The sequence below is a fragment of the Arachis stenosperma genome, chromosome 6 (genome assembly GCF_014773155.1).
Source record: "Arachis stenosperma cultivar V10309 chromosome 6, arast.V10309.gnm1.PFL2, whole genome shotgun sequence".
Lineage (NCBI taxonomy): Eukaryota > Viridiplantae > Streptophyta > Magnoliopsida > Fabales > Fabaceae > Arachis > Arachis stenosperma.
The window spans coordinates 4,152,593-4,179,671 of NC_080382.1; the positions used below are offsets into that span (position 1 = coordinate 4,152,593).

Below are 27,079 nucleotides of genomic sequence, written 5' to 3' on the forward strand. Positions count from 1 at the left end.
GGAAGAGATTAGTGAATAGTGAGGGTGGAAAGTGAATGATTTCGTTGCATATGAAAATCGTTGTGATATTAGTGACAAGTGAAACGAGAGAAATGAGTGGTCCGCAGTCCTCACTGACTTTACAGTTCAGAAACAGTGTATATATTTATATATAAAACCTATCGCACCATTCTTCTCCTTCCCAACTCACTATCTCTTCCTCTTAGCCTTCCAATCTCACCTTCAGGTACCTATTTTCCCTTTTTCTACGCAATTTCTCTATCAAATCCTCTATTTACTTCTTATTTTCTTTCTGCTTTGCTTCAATTTCAATACTTTCCTGTCATTTAGCTTTGAATATATTAGAATTTTCTTGTTTATTTCCGTAATTGTAAAAAAGTATGTTTTTTTCCATAGGGAAATAGAGCGAGTGATTCATTTGCATATGCTGCCCTTATTTTTATTGTTCTTATGTAATAATTGACGTTGTCTTCCATGTGCAACCATGTGTCTTATGTTGTTGTGTTCTAATTTCATGATACGCAATTGTTTTTGCATTTAATTCCCGGAACAATTATGTGCCTTTTTTGTGAATGTGAGTGATTATGATTCTGTTTGTAGAATGGGAAGTTCTGGAACAACCGACTATGGTGCATACACCTACCAGGAGCTTGAGAGAGAACCTTACTGGCCATCAGAGAAGCTGAGAATTTCCATCACTGGTGCCGGTGGTTTTATTGCCTCTCACATCGCGCGGCGCCTCAAGACCGAGGGGCATTACATCATTGCCTCTGACTGGAAGAAGAATGAGCACATGACTGAGGACATGTTCTGCCATGAATTCCATCTGGTTGATCTCAGGGTCATGGATAACTGCCTCACTGTTACCAAGGGTGTGGACCATGTTTTCAATCTTGCTGCTGATATGGGTGGCATGGGTTTCATCCAGTCCAACCACTCTGTCATTATGTATAACAACACAATGATTAGCTTTAACATGATTGAGGCTGCCAGGATTAATGGTGTTAAGAGGTTAGCAAGTCCATTGTTCAATTACATGTCACAAACAGTTTTTGGACTGATCTTTTAGCAGACATATATATAGTTTCGATTATATGATTGCTTTATCTGTGTCTCAAACATTTGTTTTAGGTTTTTCTATGCCTCTAGTGCTTGTATCTACCCTGAATTCAAACAGTTGGAAACTAATGTCAGTTTGAAGGAGTCTGATGCCTGGCCTGCTGAGGTTTGTTGATCAATTTTAATTGTTTGATTCAGTTATGTTGGTTATTCAGCTGCAAATTAGACTCGATATAAATGTGTTTTTATAACTCCTCCTAGCCACAAGATGCATATGGGCTTGAGAAGCTTGCAACAGAAGAGTTATGCAAGCACTATAACAAGGATTTTGGAATTGAGTGTCGCATTGGGAGGTTCCATAATATATATGGTCCTTTTGGGACATGGAAAGGTATACATTTTCACTGAATTGAAAGTTTTGCGTTATCTTAACCAACAAATAACCTTTTGAATTTGACAAGTTGTTTTGCTTTGTTTTTGTATATTGTGCAGGTGGAAGGGAGAAGGCTCCTGCTGCATTTTGTCGAAAGGCAATTACTTCTGCAGATAGATTTGAGATGTGGGGAGATGGATTACAAACACGATCATTTACCTTTATTGACGAGTGTGTTGAAGGTGTTCTTAGGTTTGTTGTTCTTTCATGCAGCTATATTAATTCTTTCTAGCGTTTCTCATTTTGAAATTGAAATCTTAGATTTGTGGTTCTGTTAATGATGAACTTGACATTGGTAATTTCCATTTACGGTTGTCAGAAATTTAAAGAAGTTTAGGATCAGTCTCTGTTAGTAATGATTTCTATTTCCAAAGATGTTGTTAAAGTTAGTTTAATAATATTTGCGTTCCAAAATTCTTAGGAAGGCTTCTTTGCAAATTTCCATACATTAAGTTGAGCTTTCAAAATGGAAAATTATCTTATTAAATAGCCGTATCCACCATTGAATATATGAAAGCAAGAGGGATTTTTCTGCCGGAAAACCTCATAAGTTTGTTGCTATATATATGAAAGCATGTTCCCTGTTTATTGGTCAGTTATTTTTAACATGGCCTGGTTTTGTTTGTAGATTGACAAAATCAGATTTTCGGGATCCAGTAAATATTGGAAGTGATGAGATGGTCAGCATGAATGAGATGGCTGAGATTGTTCTTAGCTTTGAGAACAAGAAGATTCCCATACACCACATTCCTGGCCCAGAGGGTGTTCGTGGTCGTAACTCAGACAACACACTAATCAAAGAAAAACTTGGTTGGGCTCCAACTATGAAATTGAAGGTATTGATTCTATTGATGTAGTGAAAGTTACCTTACCTCTTGATTCCATTTTATAAAATTTATTTCTAGCTCTGAGTTCAGATCTGCTTAACAATCATATACCCATTGCACAGGTTTCAGTTTAATGTGTGACAAAGCTTCCCGTTAGTTCTGTCTGATTATTAATTATTAATCCTGCTAATTTCAAACCATCATCATCTTCAAGAGAAGAGTACTGGAATAATCAAAACATTCTTCCTGCCACGCCTCCTTTCGATCCTATCTTACATTCTCAGAATATTCCTTTTGTAGTTTATCCATCAAATATTTGATTTTATCCGTCGAATTTGACTCTGCATAGTTGATCTTATCTTCCATGATGCTGCTTCTGTCTCAGTATTGTCTTTTTCTTTGTATCTCTTGGATAAGGATTGTATGGTTTACGGATCAATATATCAATTCTGTTATTGTAGGATGGTCTAAGAATTACATACTTTTGGATTAAAGAGCAGCTTGAGAAGGAGAAGGCTCAAGGTATTGACTTATCAAGCTATGGCTCATCCAAAGTGGTTCAGACTCAAGCCCCGGTTCAACTGGGTTCACTTCGTGCAGCAGATGGCAAAGAATAAAGTTAATATAATGCAGTGAGATGTTGTGATAATCATCTAAATGTTTCATGTGTACTTCAGGTTGGAGGTTCCTATTGTTCAGTGTAGTCTGTTAAGGCAAAATTGTGGTGCATAAGGTGCTATTAAGGCATTATAAATTTTAAAATAGCATGTGCTTTAAGTCTAAATAAATGGTGGAATTTTAATAAATTTTCGAAATTTGTAATTTTCGCCTCTATGAATTTCAATGCAAGTGATGTCCATGACGTGGCGAAAATAACAAGTAAATTAAAAATTTTGAGTATTACAATAAACCGAGTGTAGTAGATCTAATAAAGCAGATGTTACACACAAGTTATGTCTTAATTAAGTCAGTTATCATTATGTAGCCTGTTACTTGTTAATCTTTCAGTTTCGTTTTTTGGACGAGATCTGAGTTTCTTATCAATCGAGGTTTTGTTATCCTTTAATATATTTTGTTGATATTATTTGGTCTCAAGTTATTTGTTTGTTTGTAGAGCCGTAGAGACCATAAGAAAAGTGTGACTTTGATGAGAGCCACGGAAAAAGAGCAAGTGGGGTTAGATTCTGTCGGTAGGTTTTGTAAGTTGTCTCACTTTTCTTCTGGGCTAAGCTACGGACTTGGTAATGGGATTAGGATGGGCACACCACCTTTTTGTTTATGTCGTTGTCGGGCGCGGCTTATATTTGATTCCTGTGAGCCAACCTTTGCTTACACATTCTTCAACCAACGTGGAGGTCCAACTAATTGAAGTAATGACTAATCCTACTCGTACGTAAAACGCTGACCGCACATTTTTCTAGTCTTTCTTCTCTTGTCGGAGTGGAACTTGGCCAATGTGTGTTGTGTGTTGATGTTGTTTCTTGTAAAGTTCACACTGCTACTTTTGCCATGATGCCAATCAAATCGATGGTTCCCCAAATGGGTTGCTGGTTTATTCTGAATCACTTTCCCAGGCTTTCGGATATCTGCACTCATTGCTGGTTGTGTTTGCTACTTTGCCAACGGTATTCACCACCAACTTTCTATATGATCTTAGCAAATGATTCCAACCCTCTCTATATATGGTTTACACTTTACACAACTGTGTCCAGTTTCATGTAGTAATTATAATATATTAATATTTAATAATAACAATAATGATAGTAATAGAGATACTAATAATGCCACGGGCATGCTACTGAAGCAAGCTTCACATCCGTAAAATTCATTACACAACATAATCCTCCTGTGTGAGATCCCAAATCATGGTTCGGCATTTTAAACATACATCACTCACTAGGTATAACTTACAATACATGTGGCTCTTTACTTACCTCAAGCTTCCTCGAAAATAGGATTTGACTGGAGCTGCTCTGCCAATCTTTCTAGTATATCCTTCACAAGTTTTACCAGCTCCTCTTTCTCTAACTCTGCACTGCCTTTTGCTTTCGCAACATTAGTAAAAACATCATCGTACAGAAGAACAACTGCCTCGTTAGCTTCAGATCGTGGTAAACCTAACTCCTTAGCGTTTTTCTCCAGGAAGCTCCTTATTATTTCTATGCTTCCTAACCCATCCTTTGCCTCTGCTTTTTCCTTCAATACCTTCTCGACGATGCTGTTTAGCTCCTCTTCATTGCCCAATACCTGCAGCATCGTCCATAACATACACTGATGAGTCAAGTTTGTGTTTTTTTACTTTTTTTTATTTTTTATTTTAATCATGATGATGATGCATTACTCTTCTGTAAACTAGAGGGAAGGCCAGAAGTCAAACTTTACAACATGAAGATACATGATGTAGCCACAAAGGAGGGGAACAAAATACCTGTCTTAGCTTAGAGCCATTTATGATTTGAATATTGTGGATATAAACAACATTCTTTTTAGAAAGTTCTTCTTCCAGATCTTGCAGTACAGACTGGAGAAGCTGTGCAAATTGTGCCTGACCCAATTCTTCCTCTCCATCCGCTCCATGTTTTCTCAACAAGTCATTTAGCTGAGGAAATTCTGCTCATTTGCGCTAAAAATATTAGTTTTTATCGGAGTACTCAGTTAATCAAACTGAGTGCACAACGGGCAAAAAAATTAGTTCACAATGTGATGAGTCATGATCGTCAATAAACAAAGTCACAGACTCAAAGCTATGTTGCATAACATATAGCTTACGATCTTGCATACCCTCAATAATTTTGAGGGGTGAAAGATAGAATGCATATAGATTTCTCAATTGTAAATACCCCCGTGAGGCCATGACAATCCAAGGGATCAGTTTTTATTTATTTAATATTATTATTGAAGTCTTCTAATAATTGTGGTAATGTGATGCAAACTCCTGTGCATTCCAAAATTGAACAACGAACAGAGTCACATAAGCCTCGGGACTAATCACTAGTCAGGGCAAGCTAAAATCTTTGTTTTTTTCTCAAGATAGAATATTTTGTAAAAATCTGCAGTCAGCAAATTTCTATTAAAATGCATTGGGAAACCATTTTGATACCATATAAAACTTAAGACAAGAATGCAATTGTCTGTTACAGTCTTACAGATGATAGCATTATATTACCTGTTCCTATAAATCTAACATAGCTTAGACAATAATTCATGGAACCAAAAAGAAACAAAAAAGGGATGAGATATTAGACAAATCAAAACACATCATCAATAACAATTTGATTAACTGACAAAGTTGCAGGCCCTCATGTCAAATACTGATTGGGTAATCTATAATAAACCTGGAAACAAGAACAATGAATAGAAAGTGAACCTGAGAAAGGAGGAACGCCCATATCAACGCCCATCTGGGACAGCGCATTCTGAATTTGACTCTTGCTGATCTTTCCCTTATCTTCAACATCTAAATCCGTGAACAGATTTTCGGCTAACATAGCAAAATCATCCTCGTCCTCTAATAACAAATTGAGAGTGCTTCCATCCAAGACCGATACAACAAGAGGATTATCTATACACGGAAGCTTAAATAAATAATATGTATTGTTCTTAAATCTTAAATACTACAACCAAGTTGTAAATATTGCATTGAAATATGAAATTTAAAAACAGAACAAAATTTCCAGTGGCTTTTCTATTCCTAAGAAGGTTAAATCCAAGTCCACCAGTTTCAACTATCCTGAATTCCTGATCATGTTTCCGTCAAATTTGATCATATAGAAAGCTCAGTGGCTTTCTGCTTTCTAGTGTTATTATTTACCAAAGGCATGGATCTGTTCTGCAATTCCTATTATTCAGTTCAGTTGAACAAAGTTGTGGATCGAGAATCCATACCTTAATACTCGAAATAAGAAAACATTTTAATCAATTAGTTGATTCTTTTAGTTTAATTTGCTAATATTGAGTTTGATAACGATGAACACACGAACAACGTTACCTGTAACGAATGCATCATCATCATCGGCAGAAGCAGCAGAAAAAGAAAACGAAAAAGAAGACATAACTAACCTTTGAGTTCATCGGCGATCGCGGTTACGTAGTCTCTCAGAATCTGCGAGGCCTTTTCCAGGTCGAACTCTGCTGAGCGGAAAGCGTGGTGGTCGGAGGCGGCGGGGAGGCGCGTGAGGGCGGTGGCGGTGAGACGTTGGGGCAATGAGAGACCAAAGAGAGAAGCAGAGACTCTGGAATGAGCAATGTCGAGTATGTAAGCTCCGGAGAGAGCGGAATGGAGCTCCGGCGGCGGCGGAAGGGTGAGATCGACGTCCCTAAGATGCGTTCCGTCGAGTACCTGCAATGCTCCGTCTGACATTTTTGGACTGCGAAGACTTTACGACTTTGGAAACGGATGAATGAAAAACGGTATTAGAATGCGTCTTTTGCGACTCACTCCCTCTCTCTCAAATTCATTCACGCCAAGAAACTACTCTTCCAATTTCTTACTACTTTTCAACGAGTTTTAATTTAATTTATTATATTATTAAATATTCAAAGGTTTTGCTTTTTTAAGCTTGTGAATTGTGATGGTCAAGTAATAAAATTGTAATTCTTTTATTGGTTAATACTACAACAACAAGATCAGCAAAAAAAGCATTTAAAATATAAAAAGAGTAAAATATAAAATCGGTACTTGAAAGATTCAGGTACGGATAAAAATGATATCTAATATATGGGATAACTATGATTTTGGTCTCTAAAGTTTTTAGCCAGAATCGAATTCGTTCTTCTTCTAATTTTTTATTTAGAATCGTCCTTAACGTTTTTTTTCGTATTAAAATCGTTCTTTTTATTTTTTTTAGACAAAAATACCCTCACCACTACCAATATAATTACCTCCTCCACCACCACCACCACCAACACCATCAACAGCACCACCAACACCACCACTAACACCACCACCAACGCCGTCGCCATCCCCCTCCCCCTTCCCGCCTCCCCTTTCCCCCACTCCCACCCCCCCGACGTCCCCTCCCCTCCCCGCCTCCCCTTCCCCCCACCCCCCACCCCCACCCCGCGCGTCTTCCCTTCCCCCCACCCGCGTCCCCTCCACCTCCCCGTCTCCCCTTCCCCCCACCCCAACCTCCACCTCCACCTCCACGTCCACACAGAGAAGCATAAACAGAAAATCAACAAATTCAAACACAAATTTAACACAAGCAGAAACAGAAAGCAACAAATCAACAAAGAAGTAGATGGTGGTTCCTCAGAAATTGAAAGCACAAAAAAGCAGATGTAAAAGGCAGAGACAGCAGCGGACGGTGGTTCCTCATGTGGCGGCGGCGAGGAGAGTAGTAGTAGTAGAAGAAGAAGAAGAAGAAGAAGAAGAAGAAGGTGGTAGTGGTGGTGCGGTGGTGCGGTGCGGTGCCGGAGGGCAGCAAGGCGGCGACGGGATGGCGAGACTGCGGCGGCGGGACGGCGGCTTCCCTTCTCCCTCCCTCTCTTCCCTTCCCCTCCCCTCCCCCTTCGTATACCCTTTTCTTCCCCCACCCCAACGCATTTTCTTCCCCCTCCCCCCAACACGCGTTTTCTTTTTTTTTTTAATTTTATAATTTTTATTATTAAAATAGGAATAGGGGTAGTTTAGGAATAAAACAAAAAATTTTATTAAAAATGACGATTTTAATACGGAAAAAAAAACGTTAAAGACGATTTTATATCGAAAATTAGATGAGGGACGGTTTCGATTCTGGCTGAAAACTTTAGGGACCAAAACCATACTTATCCCTTTTTTTATTGAAAAAATGATCATTGAATGATTTTAAAATTTAACACGTGTACCCCTTAACTAGTTGAAGCACATCTCCAACAAGAAAAATGCTGAGGTAATCACCGTATTTTGATGATATTGCATGTTTTTTTAACTAATTACTAAGTTGTTTTTTATAATTAATTTTATAAATTACAAACAGAAAAATTCCAATTCTTTTCTCCTAATTATTTTTGCTAAGCTACTCTCTTCCAAGTCAATTTCTGCAAAAGGATTCGCCTCACGCCTTTCACAGTCCCTCCTTCTTTTATTATTGTTGTTCTAGGCACCACCACCACTGGTCTGAAAATCCCCATAAGAAGTAGTTTGTCTACCATAACAAGACAAAACAAAATAGTTCAAAAAGAAAAACCAAAAACAAACGCTGAAGAACAATAAAAAAAACTAGATGCTAAAACACAGTAAATCATGATCCATGATGCTACAATGTTAGAAACAAGAAACTAAACTGGAGAAAGGATTGTGTATTATTGAGTGTAATCAAGTTGTCTACTCAAATTGTCTGGAATGATACAATATAAAGGGTATTTATAGGTACTAAGAGAATCGTAATAATAAGAACGTAATCTCCTATAATAAATATTCAGATATACTAAATAATACTAATTGATCCTAATTATATTCTAACATCCCCCCTCAAACTCAAGTGACAACTTGAGTTTGAAACTTATTTAAAAATTAATACAACGAAATAAAAAAATGCATAAACTAATAGAACGGATGCAGACGAAACGGTCAAAAGGAAGCGCTGATGGAACTGCCGCTATCTGAAGGAACTAGGAAGCGCAGATGGAACTGCCGCTTGTCGGAAGGAAGCACAGACAGAACTGCCACTTGTCTGAAGGAAGTGCAGATAGAACTGCCGCTATCTGAAGGAAGTGCAGACAGAACTGCCAGAAAGAAACGCAGACGAAACTGCCACAAGGAAATACAGACAAAACGCAGACAGAACTGTCACGAGAAAACGCAGACGAAACTACCACGAGAAAACACAAACGGAATTGTCACGAGAGAACGCAGATAGAACTGCCGAGAGAGAGTGAAAACTATATGATTTCTTCATGAGAATAGGTAAGCAGCGGATGACGATGGTGTTTGATGATTCAACTCGAAAAAATACAAGACAGAAAAATAGGCTAGTCGGTGAAGTGAAAAAGCATCAAAAGAGTGACAAAAGAGAAAGAAGAATGGCATCGAAAAAAATGCAAAAACTACGGCAATTTCATCGCAAGGAAAATAACATATCCTCTTCAAGGAGGATACCATGGCTCTGATACCATGTTAGAAACAAGAAACTAAACTGGAGAAAGGATTGTGTATTATTGAATGTAATCAAGTTGTCTACTCAAATTGTCTGGAATGATACAATATAAAAGAGTATTTATAGGTACTAAGAGAATCGTTATAATAAGGACGTAATCTCCTATAATAAATATTCAGATATACTAAATAATACTTATTGATCCTAATTATATTCTAACAACACCAAATTGCACAATAGAAACTTCAAGTTTCAAACTTGATATCCAGCATATAAATAACAAAATCAGAAAACAACCATCTAAAATGAAAACCTCAAATAACATTAAGAGGCGGAGGCAGAAAAGGCAGTTGCAATAACTGGCGGCGAGCAACGAGTAGATACGAGCGACGACTGGCAAAAATAATAAGCAGTGACTGCCGGAAAGACGAGATACAACTAACTGCGAGAGGCGCGACGAGGCCAATAAGTGATAGACAACAATAAAGGTGCATGGACGATAGAGAGTGGGTCAAGCAAAGCGATAGTAGTAAAGGTGCAGAAACGACGTGAGTTGGCAAACACAGAGGACCCATCGACAGGGCGGTGACTGTACGGTGTCAGCGACAATAAAAGTGAGAAAGTTGAGGCGCCGTGTTTTGGCTTTGTGAGTGAGAAAGTGTGTTGGCAAAGGAGGAATGATTAGGATTCAGGGAGTGGGAGTTTTCAGGTTAGATTGAGATAATTAATTAAAATTTTCACTTTGGTATATATATTTAACAAGGTTGTCATATTATCTAAATACGGTGGTCATTTCAACATCTTTTTTATCGGAGATGTGCTTTAGTAAGTTTAGAGGTATGGTTGTCAAATTTTAAAATTATTCAAGGACTATTTTATTAATAATAAAAATCAGGTATTGTCAACGTTAGAATCTTTCGAATATCGATTTAATATTTATCTCAAATATAAATTAATTTTTAAATTTAATATTGTTAAAATTTTTTGATGGAGTATTAGTCAAGACAGGACAAAGGAGTAGATTCTCAAGTTTTTATTGTTTATATGTTATAATTATAGTCAAATTAGTATTTAGTACAATATATTTTTGGAATTCAAAGTGATTTTTGCTGCAGGCTTGCTTAAAATGTAGGGTTTTTCATTCTCTAAGTTATTCAATAACGTAGTTCAAGTATCACGTGTATTACCATTAACTAAATGCCATACTACGAAATTAATACCGGACTAACATAAGCAATAAGCATTGCGTTTACTATTTTACAAGTTACAACCTAATTCAATTTTCAAACTTAGCTGAAATCCAAAAACCAAGGGAGAAAACCTTTACGGAGGGGTGCATATAAGTCGAATGAAGTTAGATTTGTTTTGATTTAAATTCGATCTTAAATAATAATTTTAAATTTTTTTATCCAATTTTAAATTTCATAAAATCACATTACTTTTGAATTATACTAAAACCAAATCTAAAATAGATAAAGTCCAGGTCTTGTAAATTTTATGTCAAAATATTATGATGCACTTATTTATAAAGTAAAAAAAAAAACATATTTATTAGGGCAAATCACTAAAATAAGTCAAGAGAAGCAAAAAATTACACAAATCAACCAAATCAAAAACTGGTTCATGAATCAACCAAGAGACATTTTTATAAAGTTCGAATCAACTTAATTCGAACTCTATTTACATGTAATTGGAATCATACTGATTCGAACTACACACATACACATACACCCACTAATTCGAATTAACCTTATTCGAATTACACACACAGTAATTTGAATCAGCGTGATTCGAATTACACACACAGTAGTTTGAATCAGCGTGATTCGAATTACACCCAAGCACGCGTTCCTAAGTAATTCGAATATGGATGATTCGAATTACTCATTTTTTGGCTCTAGTAGTAATTCGAATTGGGGTGTTTCAAATTACACTTGCTTCAGCTATAAAAGGAGTTCGAACCAACCTCATTCGAACCCCTTTTCCATTATCATACCCCACCAAATCCCAGAGAAAATGATCCAGATTCGCTCCAACAAAGGTTCGAGCAGGATATTCAGCCCATGGGGGATAATCCAGACAGACTATATCGTTTGGATGGAGTTGCTCATATAGCCGGGGTCATCAACGACGAGGTTAGTATGTAATATTTTTTTTAAAAGTAGGATTAAGTAACTTATTCGTTTGTTTATATACGTCATGTTAGTGACTTTGATGGTAAGTGACGTTGGTAAAGTTTGTATGTAACCAATTTTTTATGTTTTGTTAGTGACAATGTATGTGGTTTTGTTAGTAGTTTTGTTAGTGGTTTATGTTAGTGGTTTTGTTAGTGGTTTTGCAAGTGGTTTATGTTAGTGGTTTAAGTTAGTGGTTTTTGTTAGTGGTTTCTATTAGTGGTTTTGTAAGTGGTTTTAATAATCTGGTCCATTATATGTGCAGCCCCAGCGATGCATCTCGAGCATGCGACGGCAGCAGGGCATGTGACTCGATGAGAGGTACGTTCCGTACTTATAGATGGCGGGATTATACCATCTTGCGAGACTGAACGAGAGATGGTTCAGATTGGATGAGCCCCTTGTCAATGCTTTCGTCGAGCGGTGGCGGCCGGAAACGCACACATTTTGCATGCCGTTTGGAGAGTACACGATCACACTGCAGGACGTGGCGTACCAATTGGGGTTGCCGGTCGACGGACGTTATGTCAGTGGTTGCTTGACGGATTTTCAGACATACATCCAGGGTGGCCGTCCAGCTTGGGTGTGGTTTCAGGAGTTGCTCGGTGTGTTACCTCCTGCGAACCAAATCCAGAAGTTTGCAGTGAACTGCAGCTAATTCCAGGAGACGTTTGGAGAGTGCCCTAAGGGAGTCGGCGAGGAGACAGTCAGGCACTATACTCGGGCCTATATCATGATACTGTTAGGCACTCAGCTGTTTGCCGACAAGTCCGGAAATCGTATTCACATTAGGTGGCTACCCTACGTGGCTAGGTTTGAGGATATGGGTGGCTACAGCTGGGGGTCGGCAGCACTCGTGTGGTTGTACCGGTGCATGTGCCGAGTGGCGGTCCGTTACAGATGAAGTGCATATGAAGTTAGCCGATCCGTTACAGATGATGCTAAGCTTCAGCAACAAGTTGGAAGTGCATATGAAGTATGAAAGGAAATCTATGTTTATGTATGATGCTAAGCTTCAGCAACAGATCCGGGGCACCCTGTTTTAAAAATCAACTATTGGACAAAATCGAATAATGTATACAATTAGTATTCAATTATTTTCCAACTATAATAGAAAAGAATCATCTAGTAAAATGAAACACCATAACCAAATCCTTTAACAAAACCGTCAAATGCAATCAACATCAACATCTAACAAATCTATGTTTATTACCACATCAATGGCAACATCCAACAACTTGTAAACCATGGTACTCAGACACTATATCAATCAACTCCAATTACTAAACACTTTCCAATTAGTTATGTCTAGCGATGTTTCGAGGTTGGGGCAGGGGACGTCCTATCGCGACAATACAGGGCAAAGAGGCTTCAAGGACGCCGCCATCACCGACATGCAGCAGTAGCAATGCACTCTTGATGAGAAAGAGAACCTCCTTGTTCCTCGCAACTGGGTGGCACGGCGATGCTGCAGCGTAGATGGTGTTGACTCTAAGTAACGCGGCAGTGACCACGTTGATAGGAAGGAAGCTTTGCGGCATTCTGAAGCGAGCTACGGAGGTCGGATGTTGCCCACACGTGGTGGACCGAAGAGCAGTGTCTATCAGGTGTGGAGGATGACGCCACGAGCTGAACCTGGTAGTATGGCACTGCCGTCGATGGTTTCTGAGTTGTAAAACGATGAAACGGTAAATATATATATATATATTCGTTGTATTTTTTTAAAGTTACAAAACGAAAACACACAATTTATGATACACTTTTTTCACTTTGTCCAAAATTATTTTTTAAAATTTTAACTTTGACCTTTGTCCTAGCCATAATCCTTCTTGAACCTCCTTTTTTTTCCTCCATTTTATGTCCCTCCTTATTCTGCCTCCTACTTTCTCATCCAAGTACGCCTCCCTTCTCTATCCTTCTCACCTCCTCTCTTAAAATATTATGTCTTGTGCATCATTATCAACAATATACAAATGATCTTTTTGTTGTGTTTCTTTTTGTGTGTGTCTGTCACTGACTTTGAATGATACTAACCAGGGGCGAAGCTAGGTGGTGGGAAAGGGGGGCGATGGCCCCCCTAATTTTAATTTTTTACATGTAAATTATATGTAAATTTTAGTTTAGTCCCCCCTTAAAATTTTATTTTAGTCTTAGTTTATTGGATAAATATTTTTGGCCCCCCTCTAATATTTTATCTAGCTCCGCCCCTGATACTAACCAAGTAAATACCAACTAAGGTCTTAACAAGGAGGGAAGATCTAATGGATCACTCAAATTCCGTCATTCGTAGTATTTTTCAGCTGATAAATAGAGAATAAAAACTGCAATTTCAACACTGTTTTACATAAGGGAACAGAGGAGCGAACTAACTTATCATAGAAAGTCTCAAGTCTTACCCAGACTTTCTTACCCGAAGATGTCAGTAGAATTTAATATTTCTAAAGGTGTGAGATGGCATCTAATAATATAGGATTACTTATTTTTCTTTTGATGATTAAGTACAAACTAAATTTTAATAAAAATGATGGTCCTAAACTTTCTCTTCTTACCGTGTGTCATATTAAAGCTTATCATTATGATAATTATAAAAGAACTCCTTTATCTTATACCTGATATCTAGATTTGGAGAATAGCCCTGTTGTATTTAAAAAAAAAAAAAAACTTATTTTTGTATTTTGTATTTTTATATATTTAATTAGTGTCCTATTTAGTTATTTCAATGTTGTTCACATTTACAAAGATATCACCCGTACAATACACACAACACACTCATTTAATCTTCTTTATAAATCATCGTGGTCATCGTTATATTCCAACTCTACATGATGATATCCTTTATTCTATCTTTGATTTTCTTTTTTTCCCCTTACAAGTAGAACTCCATGTGGAGTGTTCTTTATTTACATGTATGGGAATATAATAAATTGAAGAATCAAAGTGAGACTCAAACCATTTGAACTTCACTAGAAGCCTTCTTGGTTGATGATTCGTCAATGGAGGACGAAAAATCTTTTGTGTCATAAACTTTGTTTTGCTTTACATTCTCAAACTTGGTATCCTTATCCTGATGAGAACACCACAAGCAGTGGCGGAACTTGAAGTAAAATTTTGGGGAGGCCACATAGAAGATAATTGTAAAAATGCTTTTGATATGGACTCCATTTAAGATAAACTCGTCTAATCTCATTTCTCTGGTTTTGGTGATATTGCCAAATTTAAAGCCGTTTTTTCAGGGTCTCGTTCCAAAAAATTAAGGTCAAACTTATCAGATATAATTTTTGAACTTTTTAAAATTGTATCTCACTTTTTTCACGATTCATTAAAGTAGAAAAACTATCTACATATGTTGATATTGTAAAAATTATATGTTCTCCTTTTTAAATATTAGTCTTCCTCTTAAAAAATGCATCAATTCTTTAATTTTTTATTATTATTTTATAATAAAATTTGAATATATATCCTGTAGAATATGTAAAGAAGAAGTTAGAAGAACAAATATTAAAATTTATAATATTTATTGAATTTTTTTTATCAATTTATACAAATACAATAATATTAATACTTATTGAATATTCGATTATTTTTTATCATATAAAAAATTAAATTAAATAAATAGTAAAATATAAAATAATATTAAATTAAATAAATAAAAATATCTAATTTTTTATATTTAAATTTAAAGGTAGAAAGAGTATTGCTTATTAAATTTATTGGATACTTTAAGTCATAGTAAAGTATTTAAACCAATTGAATTATTTTTTATCTTTTGAAAAAGTATTACTAATTTTTTTATAAAAAGTTTGGGAGCCGTGGTCTCCCCTTGTCTGAACTAAGCTCCACCACTGACCACAAGGCAAATGCCTCTTCTCCATGCATGCTTTTGTCACCACCTACTTGCAATGCATCCTCATCATCAACCCTTAATGGCACTATGCTCCTCACAACCAAGCATATCACGGTTGTACTAATAACATTAAATACAACTACAAAAATAGTGGCTTCAAGTTGGATCCCCAACTGAGTCAAACCAGCATGGGCTAAACCATTTTTAAGGCCATAAAAGAGTCCAGTGTATTTCTTCCAATCAGGCACTCCATAGAAGAGGCGACACAATTTAGGAACAGCAAATAAGCCTGTTAGAATTCCACCAAGAATTCCGGTTATGGCATGTGTGTGAAAAATGGCCATTGGATCATCTATTTTGTTTAAGAATTCGAGCTTCTTGTGAAGCACCATCAATGTGTACCATGGTACACTTCCTGAGAACAAACCCATCAAAATTGCTGCCCAACCTTGCACTACTCCTGAAAATTATTATCTAACAGTTTTCAGTTATCAACTTTATAAAAAACATAACTGCAGGTGAATTGAATCTTGGGCGTTAAAGTATACCTGCGGCGGGTGTAATGCAAACAAGGCCGGTGATCAAGCCTTGAATGGCGCCAAACATGGTTGGCTTACCGAAACATAAACTGTCGAGGACGAGCCATGTGACGATGCTAGTAGCAGCGCAGACATGAGTGTTTAGAATTGCGAGAGATGCAAGTGTGTTCACAGCAAGCGCCGTTGAAGCCTGACCACCCCATCCAAACCAAGCCCGCACCTCCCAATGCTACAATCATATTATTTGAAGCAAATGCTTCTCTTTCCTTCTCTGGTCTTGGACCCACCTAATTTAATTGTGACCAAAATAGATTAACATTCACAATAACTATTTTAAAAAAATATTAATACAAAAAAACTCTTCCTCTCTCTCTTCCCCAACCTTTTCATATTTTGGATAATTTATCGTAAATATTTGGATTAAGCACGATTTTGATTTCTACGATACAAGTGAAAAAAATTTTTTGTCCCGAACCTTTTTTTACATACAAAATCGTCTCTAAGATTTAACTCGATTTTAAAATCGTTTTTACTTTAGGAACTAAAATCGTACAAAAGTAATGGCAGAAGAGGAAGCAGAAGTAGATTGTGGGAAACTTCTTCTTCTTTCCTTTCCCCATCTTCTTCTCTTTTCCTTTATAGGAGCAGAAACAGTCCATTTCTCTTATTTTTTTATTTTATAATTTTTTTTGTTATGGGTAATTTGGTCCAAAATTTTAATATTTAAATAAAAAGGATGATTTTAAAATTTGATTTTAAATTTTAGAGATAATTTTGTATGCAAAAAAATATTAGAGATGAAAAAAATTTTTAACCTATACTTTAAGAACCAAAATCGTACTTAACCTAAATATTTTGAATGATCTTATTGGTAAGATTTTGAATTCTCTTTTTTTTTTTAAATATTTATTTGAATGCTTCTAGAATTTTTTGATATATGATAAATTTAGGATTTTTATTTTAACAACTCATATATATTTATTTTTGAATTTTTAAATAAAACTTATTATAAAATTAAAATAAAAAAATTGTATTGATTTGAAAAAAATTCAGTATCATCATTTGAATTAAATTAGTTAAAATCAATAATTCTTGGTCTATTAGTTTATGTAATTTAATTATTTTTTTAATTTATTTGTTGATTTAATTTTTTTCATAGTTTATATTTTTATTATTAATATTTTTTAACCGTTGTGAAATGAACAAGTTTAGAAAAAATTGTTTTTACTGTGTTTGTAGGAGTGGAGGCCTTACTAGTTTGTACAAGCTGGGTTATTAATGGAAAAAAAAAAAAAAAAGATGTAATGGCATACCCAAAAAGCTGCGGTAATGCCAGCAACACCAGCAGAAACATGAATAACAAGGCCACCAGCAAAGTCAATAACTCCAAGCTTAAATAACCACCCATTCGGGCTCCAAATACTGAAAGCAGTGATGGTGCATGAAAATGTAAGCCAGAGAGGAACAAACAGCATCCATGCACGGAAGTTCATTCTTCCAAGCAATGAACCGCCAATAAGAACCAGAGTAATGGCCGCAAATACTCCTTGAAAGAACACCATCGTTGCAGTAGGGAACGCTCCCAGAAACGACTTCCCTAGAAGGAATTTCTCGTCCAACGCCACCGCCGGCTTGCCCAAGAAAAACACCCATTCTTCGCCGAACGACATGCGGTAAGCCCAGCTGGCCCAACAAACGAACACGGCGGAGAAAGCGTATAAGGCCATGAAGGCCGAGTTGATGGCCCATGACCTGCTCACCATGCTTCCGTACAAGATTACTAGCCCTGGAATTGTTTGCATCCCCACCATTGTTGCCGCCATCAGCTGCCATGCATTGTCTCCCTTGTTCATCCACTCAGGACTCGTCTCGTCTCCCATTATCGATCACCTCCCTTAGCTTCTTTCTATGCAATTAGTTACTAATTAATGTCACTTATAATCAACCTTATTAATTACTTTCATTCTAATCATTCTTTCTTCATATATAGGACTGGATAGGCCGGCTAAATAATCGCAACACATACATGAAAAAGTCAGCTATATCAAATCATTCTAAAAGTGAGTGATGTTTGATTATTTTGCTTAACTAATTTTAAAGTTTAAGTTAATGATGGCCTTGCGCATTCCTCTCCAATCGTGATTATTTTGTCATAAGATTTTTAAACAATCTAGAGTTAATTAAGGACCGCGAATGTAAATAATATCATCAGTTACATTCTAACGCACGACATGGAATTGAAGTAGAATTATGTTTATTCTTAGTTGATTTAGTGCAACTTAGATAATATCGACAGATACCACCACTTCAATGCATGCCAAACCAATATCAACGACAGTTTGCAGGCCACAGTTTCTTTTTTACTCATTGTTTTCTATGTCTCTGTATTGATAGCTACTTTAATTTTCCTACTTAATTAATAATATATATATATATACATCTCAAACATTGGCAAATGTCTCAATGATATTAATGCTGCCCTGTAGGTTAATTGAGATGCACAACAGTCTTGGGTTTAAATATTTTATTTTAATATGTGAATGTATGAAAAATGATTTCATTCAATTACTAATTCTTTATGCCATAGCAAGACCAACTTTAACAGGGGGTAAGGTAAGAGATGATGTTGATGAGAAATTAAATGAGTGAGGAACTGTTTCCATACTTCTACAAAGCAAAACAAATTGGGCAATAAGACATTAGTATACTGTTTAAAAAATAGAAAATGTCTTATAATTTAATTAATAAAGACACAGACAATGCATGTGAGAGTTTATACGTGATGATTAGCTAGTTAGCCGAAGGCTATTGCATATGCACCCTAATATGTTATTTTAATTTGTCCCATCCATTATACTTAGCTAACTTGGATTCAAATACCTTCGAACTAACTGTTTCAAATGTCCAAGTACTTAATTATATAATTAAATGCCCCATCAATAATATAATATAACATATCATTAATATGGGAAGAGGTTTTCTAAATACATTATGTGCTCATTGTGCTGAAAAGAGTCAAAAGGCCAGGCATTGCAATATATAATACATTGTTACACTCCATGCACACATGATCAACAACATAAATTAATTGAAACATTATCCAATACAATTCCGATCTCTTTCCTCGATTGCATTGTTTCTGCTAGTTTCTCATAATCCAAAAAACTTCTAATTTTGGGGATATTGTTTCTGCTAGTTTCTCATAATCCAAAAAACTTCTAATTTTGGGGATACTCTTTAATAATATATTTGTTCTTCAAAGCATGATTGAAGGGACATTAAGGACGGATGAGATTAAATTAACTCAATGGGTCACCATTAATCGTTCCTAATGCACTCACCAAGCCCAACCCACTCTGAAATCCTTTTTCTTCATTACTTTCGTCACAAGGTCAACACCATTGGAAATATCTCTCCTTACTAAATCCATATTATCCAAAATCCCACTTCTATAAGATCAGAAATATTATTCTACAATAATAACCAATAATATGGAAACAAGCTAAGCTAGGGAGGAAAAAAAAATTGAATCTCCTTTTAATGAGTATTATGATGTAACATCATATATAATAAACCTTCTAAATATCTTTTTTAAATATTAAATAAAAGAAAAATAGACTTTCTTCATCATAATAATTAAAATGATGAGTCAATAAGATAAATGCCATAAATATATTAAATTTTTTGTCTTGCTTAATAATTAAGAAGATTTACAGATATAACTAATATTTCTTTTATTTATTTTATTGTGCATTTAAATTAACACTAACTAATTTTTCAGTTTTTATCTCTAAAAGTGATAATTTTATTATTTGTAATGTTTAAAAGTGTTAGCTATAATTATATTATTGGATTATTATTAGATTAAAAAAATTAAATTTATAGCTAAAAATACTGAGAAAAAATAATACAAGTTTTTATCTTGGATGAATATTAAGCGATCAATATTTTTTTTTACCTTATATTATATTTGAACTGATATTAGTCAATTTTACCTCTACCATTCCTAATAAATATTAGAAAACTCCATTACAAGTTAATAATATAGATTGTGTTGGTTCCATCGAAACCAAATGGTGGCTTGAGCGAAGGAAAAGCCACCCTCTATATATGTTACCTCCATGGGAGCTAGGACCAATAAGGAGTAGAAGGAAATTACGCTAGCTGGAACTTCAGTAATGATAACCCTGATCCTTTCTTCCTATAAATCCAATGCTACATATGATATGATCTATAGTCATTTTTATAAATGAAAAAAAAAGGACAGTAATTTAATTAGTTTCTTAAAATTAATGTTCACAAACTAGCTCTTGCTTTATTTAAGATGGCTTAATCAGAAATTTATACACTGTTTACGCTAAATTAAAACAATGATAGGATATTTCAATGGATATGCAGTAATGAATTGCTTAATAGTATAACTTATAGCATGAATTCAATGGCTCCAATAATACAATATTATTGTTGAAAACAATTTGTGACTTGCAAGCCTCTCTGGAATCATTATATATGATGCATTGGAAACAAATAACAGGAAGAATTATTTTCAGTTTATTTCTTCAGATCTGGAAATTAAGAGGAACACGACCTTAATTAATATATTGTAATTCATCAGGTTAATTCGTAAGTGATGAATTGAGACGATATTGAAAGGAAAAAAGATTACTGTAATTCATAGATCAGATCGGAAAACCTAGCTAGGAATATATGGATACTTGAATACTTGAATACACACCTGATGATGAATACTTGAATCCTGCAAATTCTTGAGCCGTTCAGCGACAACGCATAATTTGAAATCTCTTATCTTATCCATCCATATATAACAAAAATTAAAGAAAAAGAAAGAAAGAAAGAAAGAAAGAAGGAAACCTTGTTCTAGCTAGGGTTTTGTAGTGGCAGGGGAAGAAGTAATTAGGGTTTGTATATATATGCTACCATTGCAACAGATGAAGCTCCCACATGATCTGATCTTGCCACCACACACAAATATAAGGAAGAAGGAAGGTAATAAGTTCAGATCATGCTGGCAGCTTTAACCGTTGCAGGTGCACCAGATTCGCCAACAACAAGAGAGAACAAATACACTTCAATTTTGCGCTGCTTATTATCTCTCTTCTTTTCTTAACTTGAGCCTCTAAGTGGGGATAACACACTGCTCGGACCTTCTCATACAAACTTTATATAAGTAGAAATAAATAGGAATATATATATCCACTTGTTCCTTATAATTTTCCCTTATTTTATTTTTTGTCCCTCTTTTAATTATTACTATTATTACTAAAAATTTAATTTTAATATATTAACTATGTAATTATTTAATTACATTTATTTTTTTAATGACTATTTATTTGGTCAATGTATAAAATAATGACTATGTTACGTGTATACTAAAATCAACTACCAAAGTCGGTTATTAGTATAAAATGTACATTAGAATACAAATACACATTGAAAATAAATTAAACCACACAAATATTTATACATAAATACATTGATGACTGATTTTAATAACTAATTTTAATATAGGGGTGTACATGGCTCAATCCGACCTGGACTCGAATATTTTAGGAGCTAGTTTGGTGTGATTTTATCTGATCTAGGGCTGGGTACGAATTTCAAAAATAGATCCTGTCATAATTTCAGGTCAGATCTGGGTCAAGGAGAACCCGGCTTCATCCGGTTCGTGTGCATCCTAAGAGAACTAGAAAAAGTATATATTAATATTATGTTATATTAATTATAAGTTTATTATTTTATTTTTAATCACACTTATTAAATTAGAAAATAGATAAAAAATTATTAAATTAGAATTTATAAACAAATTTAAGTTCAAATATAGATATTAGCTTCTTAGTAATAAGTTTTTTTTTTATAAATAAATACATCATAAATAAATTTTTTTATTATTGTTAAAGTTATAAAGGTTCAGTTTTTATCCGATATAATTGTCGCCCGAAAATATTTAGGTTTCATCAGATTTAGAATTAAATAAGGATCTAAAAAATAGACCCAGTGTATATTTAAAATCGAGTCTAAATTAGGACAAACTTAATTTTATCTGTCCCATATACATTTCTATTTTAATGTATAAATAGTAATTTTAAATGTTAATATAAAATTATTTGTAGTGATATATCATTATATAATTAAACATAAATATAAAATTATTTCAAATTGAAATTGTATTAAAATTAAATTCATATTATTAGGATCGGCTAGAGACTTGGACCATCTCTCTTGATTCCAAAAAGCAGCTAGGTTTTGCTGTCTCCGGTGTCATATCTTTTGTCTCATATACACATACATTAAGATAGATCGCTGTCTCTCTTTTTTTATATTTTGTTTTTACTTTTTTTTTCTTATAAAAAAAAACGTTGCCTATGAGTAGCAGCATCTACCCTATTGATAGACATCCATACCTAATCCCTTTATGTATGCATATTGTAGTTAATATTTTGATTTTGAAATAGCTGCACTTGAGAACAAATTAAAGTAGTCAATTTATATTAACTAGGCCAAATAAAGATGAGTTGGATATTAAACCATATATACAATAGATGCTGAAAAGTAAAACAAACAAGGAGCGAAAGATGCATGCATGTGGTCCAATAGTTATAACGAATTTAAAAATATCACGCTCACGCCACCACAGAGACTAGTCTATAAATTATAACTATTATTCTAGATATAACCCAAGAGAGCTTTTAAAACTTTTAGTTGAATGAACCTTTCATGCTTTAACAACTTTATCTTTCTTATATATATATCTGCCCGTGTTGCATGTAAGGTAGGCATAAACTAGAATGTGTGCGAGCAATGAGTAGTAGTAGTGGTACCCTATAGTAGGGGACCATTTTGCAATTTTCACTTTTCTGCATAGGTTCTATCAAATCAGATCATATGCCATACGGTTCACACAATTAAAAGGGGAAATAGTTAAGGATGAAAACAGTATCAAAATTTTTATCATACGAAACAAAATTTTCACTACATCATGAATACCTAAAACAACCATTATACATAAATACATATTAGATGCTCAAGAAAAATATTAATTATGCTACTAAAAAAAAGTTTGATTATTTGGTCACAACAAGTTTAATTACTTTATTATAAAATATTTAATTACTTTATTGAAAAAATGTGAATCAACATGTATATATTAAAAAAATTTTATTTTTGATACAATTATATAATAGCAAGAGGATTTAGATAGATTGAATTCTTGAGAGTGAAAAAGTTGGTATAAAAAATTTTTCCTTATGATATGTGTAAATTTTAATATTTTAATTTTTGAAGAATGATTAAATATTTATATTTTTTACTTTGATAATCTCATTATATATGCTGTTAATATTAAAATGTGCTAAAAAATTTGTCTATCTAAACAAAGACTAAACATTTTTTTAAGTGAAAAGATTGATAAAATAAATAAAAAAAATGATAGGCCTAAGTGGCAGTATTAGAGTTTTTGCTGGAAGAGGACCAACGTGAAAGACATAACTTAATTAAAACGACGCAAAAAATAAAATCAGGAGACCAAACTCTAAGATAGAGAAATTTATACATATGATTAATTACGATTTGTCTTTCAAATATAGATAAAAAAAAAATTTTTCATCTCTAACTTTTTTTTTTCATATAAAATCGTCCTTAAAGTTTAACTTAGTTTTAAAATCGTCCTTACTTTAGATACCAAAATCGTATAAAAGTAGTAGTGAACATCGTCTTCTTTTTTTTCTTTTTTTTTTCCCTCCTTTTTCTTTTCTTCCCCCTTTATAGGAGAAAAAATACTATTTTTTTATTTTTTTATTTTATAATTTTTTTGTTATGGATAATTTGATCCAAAATTTTAAAATTTAAGTAAAAATATCGATTTTAAAACTTCGTTTTAAATCTTAGAAACAATTTTGTATGTAAAAAAATATTAAAAACAAAAAATTTTTTAACTTATACTTTAAAAACTAAAATGGTATTTAATCCTTATACGTAACTATTATCAATTTGAAAGAAACCATCCCCTTCTTATATACTAATAAGCTTCAATCACTCTTGAATTAAAGCTGTACAATTCATATATGATAGAAATTATAAATTTAAGAATAATTAAATTATTATTCTTTTATTTCACTTTTATTTTTTTGAGAGGATCTATTCCCTTGAACAGGGATCTACAAAGCCCCCACATGCTATATATGCATACCTTTACGTGCGTTGTTGGTAGTTGATAGAGCCTTCGATTAGATTCTCTAACCAAAGAAATGCAGCAATATAATTCTTCAAGTTGATGTTTTGCAAGCTAGCCACATGAACATAATAGTTGTAATCGAAACTTTCTTCAAATTAAGTACTTGTCACACATTTATTTTATGAAGAGTGTTACGGCAGCAAATTTTGTAAGTTGTAGTCATCAATTCATCATTAATAGTGTATTTAATGGTGTGAGATTTTATCTAATAATAAAGAATTACTTATTTTTATTTTACTAGCTAAATATTGGCCAAATTTTAACAATTTTGCTGTCCCCTAGACTTTTTTTTATTTTATAGCTAGGAGTATTATTTAATTTTGAGAGTCATTGTTGGTTTTGTTGCAGTTGCACGATGGGTTAGGCCACAAGAGGCGGGGCCGGATAAGGAATCATGTTAGAACTAATTATGGGAAAATTATTGGAAAGATTTAATTATTAAAAGAATTGTTAATATAAAAATTATTTAAAAAAATTAATTTCTATAATATTTAGAGAGAAAAATCAACTTTTTTTAAATAGACAAATAATTTTTTTTATTTATTTCTTTTTTATAAATATACTTTTTATGATTTACTTTTATATTCAAATCCTTATTTATAATTTTATATACCATCTATATATAACAATAATTTGTTTCTGCCCAACACAACATTGATCAATTATGTGCATTGAAATTAAGATTACATTGTTTATTCAAAACAAGGGCAAACATCAAGTAAATAAACCGCAAAATAATGTTAAATGAAATATCTCTTGAACAAACTTACAGTCCTCATGAGGGCGTTTTAAGGCTTCAAGAACGAATTCATATTCAGAATCCAGAGAGTCCGTCAAAAACACAAAAGAAAATAAACTATAAGCATTACGGGACGAAATTTTAAGTGAAATTCCATATAGAAACACCAACTGGAATTAAGTAAGGCAAAGAAAATTCATAAACTTAGGAATCAAGTAATAAGGAAGTAACGTTCTAAACGACCAAATAGAAAGGGAAAAAAAGAAAGAAAATATAATCAAATTTAAAATATAATTAATTTAAAATATTATATATAATACATGATTGTACATAATACATGATATATGTACGTATATTATACAATCTTATATATACGTAAATTATATTTTAAAAATATTTTTATGAAAAATTATATTATATAATAATATCTTTAATAAAAGTAATTAATTAATAAATTTTGAATATAATAATTTAATTATTTATCAAGTAATATAAAATAAAATTTTAATTATTTTATATTTTTATATTACAGTTTAAAATATCATTTTAATATAATTTTTTAATATTATAAAAAAATTTGCATAATAATTAATTTTAATAAATAAAAAATATTAAGATATTTTGTATTTATATATTTATATTTAATTATTTAAGAATAAAAGATTTTGTTGTTATTTAAAGTATTATGTATTAAAGTATTGTCATTCAAAGCATTTCTTTATGTACTATGATATTTTGTATTTATTAGAGTTCATCAATGCTCTTCTTTTATATTAACTTTTAATTTTAATCTAATAAAATCTAATAATTTATATAAATGTGACACATTGAATAAACACATAAATGTTAAGCTCATTTTAGACATATCAGGATGAAAGATTTGAACAATAATAAGACAAATTTTAAAATTATTTAACAATATATTTGCCTCTCTAACAAAATTTAGTCATTCTCTCTAAATATTATAAAAATTAATTATTTTTAATAATTTTCATATTAACAATTCTTTTTAATAATTAAATCTTCCTAATATATATATATATAGGCTTTTATAATAATTTTTTCTATAATTATTAAGACACGAATAATATGTAATAGACATTTTCGCAAACTAGATCAAATAAAAAGGAGTAGGGTGAATGTGTAATAATCTCAGTACTGTCTACACTTTTTATAATAAATATTATTTTAATATTAATATTTTTTAATAATTAAATACATATTTTTATTTTATTAATTAAAAAATAATTTATATATATCATTAATTAATAATAACAATATTTTTTATACATGTGTCAAAAATATTTAATGTATAAATAATATTTTCTGTGAATATGTATTCTATAAATTTAGCTTAGAATTAAAGTGAGTTAATTTTACGAAAAATATTATATATTAATTTTGTGTATTCTTTTTTTTATTTTAATATTAAACATAATTGATAATGAAAAATGAAAAAAAATAAAATATAAAAAATATATAAAAAGAAAGTGTATAACAAAACTACAAAAGCAATGTAAACATCAATTCTCTCTCCTTCGAGTGCTTTTCATTAAAAAAAAGGTAATTGGGCATTTGGGCTAGTCTCTCTTCTCTCAATAGCTTACACAATGAAGCTTCGCATTGGGCTTTTATTTGTGTGTACTGTATAAAGAAGAAGAGGTCTAATTTGGTGAAGACAAATCTCAAGTGTGTGAACTCCAAATTCTCAAAAACAGAAAGGATTACATATATGGTGTACACAAAAACAAACATTTATCCGTTCATTACATGGATAAGTGGATAACAATGCAGCTGAGACCTAATTCAAATAATAAATTATATGCCAATGAATTTTAACTCACACGGTATCTCCATTCAAAAGTTTCGGACTCAATTTTTACCAATTGGAATCGAGGAGAATAAATTGGTAAGCATAGGAGAAGTGTATGAGTGTATGTATTGTATTTAGGATTGAGAATTGTCCAATCCACTTGACCTAAAAAAAACTATATGTCTTTTAATATATTTTATCTAGATTTAAATTTTAATGAATATGTTAAGTATTGAATATGAATTTTTTAGTGTTGTGTGAATGAATATATAGTATGAATATATTGTGATATTGTAATATCTATCTGGTGCGTTCTGTGGTACC

At 33.0% G+C, this 27,079-nt stretch overlaps 4 protein-coding genes across 4 annotated transcripts; 1 reads left to right on the plus strand and 3 right to left on the minus strand.

Moving 5' to 3' along the window:
* Nucleotides 1-3,125, plus strand: LOC130936781 (GDP-mannose 3,5-epimerase 2). The gene is made up of 7 exons (XM_057866933.1): nt 1-226; nt 601-1,011; nt 1,132-1,225; nt 1,321-1,450; nt 1,552-1,684; nt 2,121-2,328; nt 2,781-3,125. Exons 2-7 carry the CDS (start codon nt 602-604, stop codon nt 2,934-2,936), a joined length of 1,131 nt encoding a protein of 376 aa, XP_057722916.1. The 5' UTR covers nt 1-226; nt 601; the 3' UTR covers nt 2,937-3,125.
* A 952-nt stretch (nt 3,126-4,077) lies between these two features.
* LOC130936782 (uncharacterized) lies at nt 4,078-6,786 on the minus strand. The gene is made up of 4 exons (XM_057866934.1): nt 6,379-6,786; nt 5,687-5,881; nt 4,748-4,929; nt 4,078-4,566 (listed from the first exon to the last, which is right to left on the minus strand). The coding sequence occupies exons 1-4, from the start codon at nt 6,677-6,679 to the stop codon at nt 4,255-4,257; spliced, it is 990 nt and encodes a 329-aa protein (XP_057722917.1). The 5' UTR covers nt 6,680-6,786; the 3' UTR covers nt 4,078-4,254.
* Nucleotides 6,787-7,162: 376 nt separating this feature from the next.
* Nucleotides 7,163-7,483, minus strand: LOC130933510 (glycine-rich protein DOT1-like). The gene has a single exon (XM_057863143.1). The coding sequence runs from the start codon at nt 7,481-7,483 to the stop codon at nt 7,163-7,165; it is 321 nt and encodes a 106-aa protein (XP_057719126.1).
* Nucleotides 7,484-15,358: 7,875 nt separating this feature from the next.
* Nucleotides 15,359-21,118, minus strand: LOC130933511 (ammonium transporter 2 member 4-like). The gene is given in 6 exon segments (XM_057863144.1): nt 15,359-15,873; nt 15,962-16,128; nt 16,130-16,239; nt 17,266-17,858; nt 20,688-20,708; nt 20,825-21,118. Coding segments are annotated over 4 exon segments (1,359 nt in total). The 5' UTR covers nt 17,833-17,858; nt 20,688-20,708; nt 20,825-21,118.
* Between the last annotated feature and the right edge of the window lie 5,961 nt (nt 21,119-27,079).